The sequence below is a fragment of the Aythya marila genome (genome assembly GCF_965140915.1).
Source record: "Aythya marila genome assembly, chromosome: 2".
In the NCBI taxonomy this organism is placed as follows: domain Eukaryota; kingdom Metazoa; phylum Chordata; class Aves; order Anseriformes; family Anatidae; genus Aythya; species Aythya marila.
Window position 1 is genome coordinate 106355150 of NC_139043.1, and position 8214 is coordinate 106363363.

Consider the following 8214-nt stretch of genomic DNA (forward strand, 5'->3'; position numbering starts at 1 on the left):
TCTCTATGTAATTTAATAATCAGCCCCTAATATACATCATTAAGCTCTTATTAATAAACTTTGAACTACAGTAAAGCATTAGCCACAACTGATATTACAGAATTAGCACCAAATCGATTCTGAGCTAAATCCTGAATAAAAAACTGCTGCTGGCTGAGAGCACTAACAGGGACCGAAACTGAAGCACTTGTTCTCTGAAGAGAAGAAGTTAAAGCACTGCACATCTGCATCATGGAGTTCAGCTACACTTTGCATGTAAAACAAATAAATCACCCATCCAAGTCACTCCAAAAAAAAAAAAAAAAAAAAAAAAAAAAAGCTTTAATATTTGACTATGAAAACCCTGTAATTTTACTAAATACAACATAAAACAAGAATGAGGGTTAGAGACTAAGCAGCTTTTCCAGTGTTTGCTGTCTGCTCTGCCCCTTCGCACCACCTGAGAAGCACAGTGAGAACAGAGATTGCTTTCTGTCTGGAGGAAACTGTTAGCAGGCAGAAACATGGCACAGGTGACTTGTATCCCCCCTCTCACTCCACTACCAGAGTATCAGCATGTCAGGACAGAGGCAGAAACGTTGCTGTCCTCCATCCCCTAATCTACTCATAACAAGGAAGGAGCAAAGAATCATGCTGCCAAAATCAGCTCTCTACAACCTAACCTCTCAGATGGTTCTCTTTAATGCTGAGTGTTAGTTCAATGCATCCAAGAGAATCTGGCTGAATTTTACTGAGGTATGCTTTTTTCTTTTTCTTTTTCTTTTTCTTTTTCTTTTTCTTTTTCTTTTTCTTTTTCTTTTTCTTTTTAATAAGTAAGGCAGAAGATCACAGAAACTGGTGGAAGACAAAAATGTTTCTCAGACAGAAGATTCTCATTTGTAGTTCCATTAATCCCCATAAATTCCATAATCTCCATAAGTGCCATCATTCATTACCTATATGGTGAATTTTGATGTCACTCATCTCAGTTAGGACTTTTTCTTCAAAAAAAAAAATCTTTTTTTTTCATCTTTTTCATCAAAAGAAAATGAGACTCAAAATATTTATTTTCTCTAGATGTGCAATTAAACAGAGAGTGGAGAGAAAGTGAACAAACAACTAGGGGATTGCATGCTCTGAAGGAAGTCCCCCCATGCCTCCTATTAGTGGTTTAGTTTCCCAGTGGTGTATTTGTATGGATACATAAGGATATATCCATACATATGTGTATCCATACATATCTATATCCATACACATAGAGGCAGTGAGATTGATATGTATCTCAATCACCAAGGATTTTATTTTTCAAAAGCTGACCACTGAATTCCAGTGGGGAATGCCCAAAAAGTAAGTTTCAGGTTTAGATTTTAATAGTCCTAATGTTGTTGAATTATTATTCCTTAAAGCTAGGCAGGCACATGTTTCTTGTGAACAGAGAAACTAAGATATAGGATGCATTTAAGTAACTTACAGCCACAGTCTGTGGCAACACTCAAAGCAGAGCTTTGTTCTTGGGGTCTGCAATCTTGTAACTCTTACATGGTTGCTTCCTTCCATTTTGTCACAAGATAAACATACGTCAGTCAACCACATGCTGACAGACCCAGAATAAGCTACTAAGAAAACACTAAATAAAATAGGATATTAGAACCTTGAAAAGACAGTCCTTCCAAAAGAGTTTCAGAAAAAAAAAGTGTAGAACAGCACTGTGATGTAGTCCAACAATGATGGAACAGAAAGGGACTTAGCATCAGCTTACATGTTTACAACATCCTCACCTGCTTCTCCCTGAAGCAGGGACCGAATTTCTCCCCTTACGCCAGTGGACAGGTTAAGTGAGGATTCAGAGTACTGCTTCTGATAAAGCTGCCTGAGAAACAGAGTTCCAGTTCTTTTCTGCTTCCCCAATCCACAAGATAACTTAATTTATAAGAAAGAGCAACTGCTAAGAGATTATTTGAAAGATAACCAATATCTTTATGAATCCAAGAGCTAACCAGTGGGATTAGCTGGGATCCAACTTTCAGAATAAAACACAGCATTGTTTTGAGACCTGATACTTTTCAAGACACCGGGTCAAAGTGAATCAGAGGGGAGACGAAAGATGAAATCTGACTGCAAAAAAGAGGTCAGATGTCCTTAGGACAATGGGAGAAAGGTAGTAAAAATCTGCAATGTGTAAAACTGGAACAGCTCACTTTCTAGTGGTACAGAACGTTCCCTGTTTTTTGGAGGTGAATTATGACAAAATAGGCCTTCAACAGGTCAGCAGCTCCCAAAAATTAACAATCTGTTATTTTGGCAACGGTTTGCTGCTTAACAGAAGAGGCCCCAGGCCTCCGGGTCATACACATCTCAACCCAGAAAAACATGAAAAGTGTAATTATTTGTATTAATGAAAACTGAGGAACAGCTTGTGATTTCTGAATTATTGCAACAAACCATGAATGATGTATGAGAATTAAAATTCCCTGTCCGATTCACAGAGAAGAAAGACACTGTTGCATTCAGCATGTGGAGGCAGAGATGCACAATTGCAAGCTCAGGGAGATGGCCAGCAAAGTTTACCACGCCCAGCAGGCCCTCAAAGATTACCAAACAAGCACTCCAGGAAACTCAAGTATGCTCTGAAGTTGTTTAAGTTTCCTTACTGTTTTCAATGCACAATCCCTTAGGCTAAACTCCCTATGTAGCCAGCTAGCTGGAGCCTGTACAAAGAAATCCTGCTTCATACGAAATACCTAAGTAGGGGGGAAAAAAAAACTTTAAAGGCTTTTCGAGATATTTCGAGGGGAAACATGAAATAGCCCTCACTTTCCCTTCAACTCCTTGTGCATCCTGAAAGTTTTTCTTATGAGATATGCGTTGCTAGAAGCCAGAGGCAAGCACAGCCTCTGATCCTGTCCTGACCTGGGTGTCTTAGGTTTGAGCCTGCCCGGTGCTGAGCACTCTGGCTCTGGTCTGTGCACTTAACTTCCATCAGCTGAGTATGCTCAGCAAAAACAATACTGAGGCTGTTCAAGGGCTGAAAACTACATGTGGCTTTACTACATGTTCCTAGACCAGTTCTGCTGTGCTCCACCCAGGACGCTCTGAGGTTGCCAGAAAACAATAAATCAATACGGCCACGTGAATTGAACTGAAGTCTGACATGCAGCTTCCCAGTAGGAAAATTTCCACTTTTACTCAAAATATTATTATTAATAAGCATCGTATACTGCCTATTAAAAGCTGTGCGTTGCTAGTAAGTATAGTCATCTATCCTGACATTTATGATTACAGAAAACCAGCAGTAACAGTCTGTAAAGTTACTTCAGCCTTTTTGCCTTAAATCTTCTTCTTGGCAATGGCTGGGCTTTGAAACTGTGCTTTGGATTGGGAGCGGGCTTATTTATGGTCATTTAATACAAGAAAGTTGGAAAATATTGCTCAATGAGAGATCTGGAGAGGCTTGCTGATTTAGCTCCTGATGCATTTCTAACTTTCTTGACTGTTTTCTAAGTACGTGCAACCTGGTGAAGTAATTGGTTTGCTTCATGTGTTAATCATTAGCGTTAAGATAAGAAGCTGACACTAAATCATGAAATCGGCTCCCCACAAGCTAGAGACAGGTGACCTGACTCATTATACTCCTGAGCACAAGCATATCTTTACACACGAGCAGAATTAATGAGAACTGTTATCTGAATTAGGGGATCTGATAAACATCCTCTCTTTAATTCCCCGAGCAACCTGACCTAACTTTGAAGCCAACTCTGCCGTGAGCTGGGGGCTGCAGGGTGATTACATGACCTCCAGAGGTTCCTCCCAGTGTAAGTTTTTTCTATTTGATTTACTACCTCTCCCTCCATGGGACGGGGGAGTCCTGTTTGCCAGTTCTGTGGTAAGGATGGAAAAAAAGCAAACATTCCCCTGCTTCAGTTCACAGGCTTATTGTTAATTAAACTCCTCTAGTGAACACAGATTTACCCTAAAATGCTGGGCCATAAATTGGGGCATCTAAGATACAGCGAAGTGTCCCAATGTACTCTACTCCACAAAGGGAAAAAAATAAAATAAAACAAAACAACAAAAAAAATGGTATAGTAACATCCTGTAACAACATCCTACCCTGAAGCACCTACAGTGACCAGAGGATGTCCAATAGATTCAACAGCCCTCAAGAGCTTGCAGGACCTAGCCAGGAAGACAACACATTTGGCTTTTAGAAACAGATAATGCCATTAAACCAGTTAAGTTTCTAAACTACTCAGAAGAAAGCCAGGAAAGGAAATTCCTAACAGAAGAAGTGGAGAGGGAGCAGTTATTTAAGAAACAATGCTAAATTTCAAAACATAGGAGTTACTTTTTAGCAAGTAACACCACTAACATTTTTGTCTAAGTACCCTTCATTCCTACCACTCATTAATAACAAAGTTTCTCTCTCCTTCGCCAGTCACAGTTTTAAGTAAAATAAATCAGAAGCCCCCCAAACTTCAAAGGGCACATACTTCAAAGGGCATGTCTGCTTTTTCTTTTTCCTCCTTCTCTTCGTATCTCTTAAGCAGCCACACTTTAACTCACATTTATCCTTGACACCTTCATCAGCCAAAGCTTTCACTAACTGTTCAGTGAGGAAATCATTATCGAGCCCAAATACCTGTAGAACAATGAAGTGTAACAATTTCCTCAATTTAAGCATAACATTTTAGGAAATCAACCCTGTAACCAAACTTAAATTACAGTTGACACTCCCAGATGCGCAGTCATTCCAACAGTGTGGGATTTTTTTTTATTTTTTATTTTACAGACAATATTTGAATGGGCCTAAAGGGCAGACATAAAGGGTTCAGGCACATATATCATTTAGGTTTAATCACCAGAGCTTTCTATTTCAATCAAAGGAAAAAAAATGGTGGTAACTATAATCCATATCCACAATACCTAACACTCTTGTACGTGAAGAACAGTTGGAATTCAGGAGCACACTCTGTGTTTAAGGCAGTGAAATGCTCAGAGCCCTAAATGCAGAGAACTATTTCAGTAATCGCTGTGCAGAACCTGGACTGCACCTAAAGAGTGCACTGTAGAAGGAGTCTTAAACTAACTTAAATAAATAGTAAATCCACTGACTGAACACCAAAAAAAAAAACAACCTCAAGTACTAATAAAAGCCATAAATCTATGGTACAGTTAACAAGTTCTTTGTTTGACTTGGATCTCACTGTACCCACTGTCTGTAAGAGAATGAGGCCTTAGATAAATCAAGGGTATCAGAAGGAGACTACACAGGGACTGTAGTTTATTCCAATGAATATCTACTATTTAGTTCATTTTTAACTTCTCTATCCAAGTGTATAAAGGAAAAAGAGAATAACTCCAGAAGAGTCCTCACAATCTTTTCTTTGTTTCTTTTATAGCTCTTTCCTGTCCTATTTTTGTCAACGTTAGGCTCTGAGCTAGCAAACATATACAAACACATTTTGTTATTCAGACCACTATTCCTCCTGAATTAAGGAACACTTTTCATGTGAAAAGTGTGTTCAGTGCACAGGGCTTTGCACGATTTGAACCATGAACTTCCAACACTTCTGATTAATTCCTTTCATACACTGCTCCTAAGAAAATGTGCATACTAGCAACAGACAGAAAAAATAAGTCATTGTCTATAAAAAGGTAGAACAGAATAAAACTTCAAGATTTTGATATGACCTGCTTCAGGGATATTCCAGATGCTTTCAGTGTTCATCAGCTGTTGCTGTAATAGGTACTTAAAATATTTTGAGTTAAGAATGAGGAATTATTTAGCAGTTTCCACTCAGGTTATGAATAAAACAAGACTTATGTTCACCAAAAAAAAAGCAAATTCAGGAAACAAAGGCTTATGATAAGTATCTAATTCCGTTCTCAAAGAACAAAAAAACCCCATGAGGTTGGCCACAGCAGGCGAGCCCAAATGTCTGTTCAGCCCCATATTCTATCTCTGACAACAGCCAGCTCCAGATGTGTAGGAGAAGCAGAAGGACAGACAATGCCATTTCATAGAACCACAGCATAATTTGGAAGGGCTGTGACTTCTGGAGGTCATCCAGTCCAGTCCCCCACTAAAGCAGGGCTTCCCCTTCTAACTACTGCCAAGGTTTCTAACAGCTCAACCAGCTCTTGGTTCAGGAATTTCCTGAGCTAGAAGCAATGCCTTTGCACTTTCTTCATTATCTACTAGCAGATAGTCCAATAAAACCCTAATTTACCACCGCAGAAATTCCTTACCTCTATTGCTGCTGATGGATGTGTTCACAGAGTACAGTTTCAACCCTTCCTCACTCCTCCACAGCTCTACTACTGAGCCTCTGTACAACAGAGGGTACACCCCATTACAAAGCCCCAAACCTCAACCAGAAATCCAAAGCGGACAATTCAATTCTCCAGAGAGAAATGAGGGAAATTACACAAGACTGTGTTGCTCAGCTGCCTGCTGCCTTTGTTATTTGCCTCCAATTCCGGTGCTCATATATCCCAGTAGAGAAAAACTATTTTTCCAAACCGAACTAAAACCAGAGCATTCAAAAGCCAAAACCCATTGCCACGGGCCCCTGGGTGGCACCATCAGTGTACGCAGCCCATTTCAGAAGCACCTAGGACACAGCAGTACAAGCTGCCTCCTCACTTTCTCATGTCAAAATAAAAGCTAGTTATTTGTCCTCACCATCAGGTCTGTCAAAGCGTAAACCTGATCCCACCAGTATCTGTGGGCATCCAACCCCTGACTTCTGGAGGTGAGAGAGTTTCACAAAGCTTATCCCGTACAGCTTTCCAATAAGAAGTGCAACTATTTCTGTTTTTCAGGTGGGGAAAGCGGGGAAAGGGGATGAGCCAGCGGGTGAGCGTGATGCAGCTGTCCCAGCTGCTGCTCTACCAGCGAGATCACGCAGCCTTGCCACAGCACAACGTGCTGGTCACCCTGTGGGCTTCCGTGCAGTCGCTCTCAGCCACACGAAGCTGAAACCAAACTTTGCATCTCTGCATTGCCTACTCCCAGTACGGCACAACCCATGAGGATACAGAAGCAGTGAACGCGTCGGATCATGCTCCTGCCTCTCCCTTTCTGCTACCCACAGATCCAGCCGCGGGGCACCCAGGAGAGCTGCTGTGAGCACCGCTCACCCCGCCGAGCCCGGGGCAGGGTGCATGGGTGTGCTCCCAGCAGGTGCTGCTGCTCATGCCACCCATGGCAGCGGCGTCGGGCAGCGGGCTGCTGTGCCAGGGCAGCTCCCCAGCCCTTCACCCGTGCACAACGTACTCAATCTGGCTCTAATTAGCCCCGGCAGCTTTCTGCTTGTAATAAAAGCTTTGTGCGGGGCGTGTGCTTGGGGGCCAGGAGAGCGGTACGGGGTGCAGCGAGCCCCTGGGGCGCAGCCACCGCTTTCCCGCGGGGCTCTCGCTCGGGAGGGCTTCGGGCCACCGAGCTCGTCCCCTCCCGGGGTCGCCTCCTCCTCCTCCTCTTCTTCTTCCTCCTCCTCCTCCTTCTCGGCTTACTTACACCGGGGTCGGCCGGCAGGGAAACTCGTTCCAGGCGCACTTGTACTGGGCCTGGACGTAGCTCTCCGTCCCGTCCAGCACCGAGCAGCTGACGTTCCTGTTCACGATGTAGGCGCACCAGTTCCTAGCGGGGAAGGGGAGACGGGACAAGCGGCATCAGCCCGGGGCGGAGGCGACATGGAGCGGAGGGAAAGGGGAGGGAAGGGGGGACCCATCCCCATCCCCATCCCCATCCGCATCCCGCACGCCCCCGGGGGGGCTCGGCGCTACTCACTTGCTGCGGGAGCCCGGCCGCGAGTACCGCAGGTGCGGGGTGGCTCGGCTGAGCCCGGCGCCCAGGGCGAGCAGCAGCGGCAGCGCCCAGCCCGAGGGCGCCGCGGGGCCGGGGCACAGCAGCTCCATGGGGCCGGCCGCTGCCTCTCCGCCGGCTCCCCGCGGCCGTCTGTCCGGCCGGCCCTCCGCCCGCCCGCCCGCAGCTCCCCGACTGACGCAAATCCCCCCCTTCTCCACCCCGGTGCCGCCCCTCCGCGGTGGCTCCGCGCCCCTCCGGCCCCGCTGCCGCCGCTCCCCTCCACCCCTGCCGGGCCGCGGCCGGCCGGCCCCGCTCGCCCGCAGCCCCCCTCGCTCCCCCAGCGATGTCTAAATCCTTCCAAAAGCCTGCTAAGCTCTTTGGTGTGAGGGGGAGCTTGCAACGGTGAGACGGTTGCTCCCTCGCAT

At 44.8% G+C, this 8214-nt stretch overlaps 1 protein-coding gene across 2 annotated transcripts in view; it reads right to left on the reverse strand.

The window, feature by feature from the left end:
- Positions 1 to 7936, reverse strand: part of EMILIN2 (elastin microfibril interfacer 2) — a 44568-nt gene extending 36632 nt beyond the window's left edge. For both annotated transcript variants that reach the window (XM_082755006.1, XM_082755005.1), the window contains exons 1-2: positions 7772 to 7936; positions 7499 to 7621 (exon numbers count right to left, since the gene is read on the reverse strand). In XM_082755006.1, the coding sequence (XP_082611132.1) occupies positions 7499 to 7621; positions 7772 to 7899 (251 nt within the window). In that variant the 5' untranslated portion in view covers positions 7900 to 7936. The remainder of the gene's footprint in view (positions 1 to 7498; positions 7622 to 7771) is intronic.
- Between the last annotated feature and the right edge of the window lie 278 nt (positions 7937 to 8214).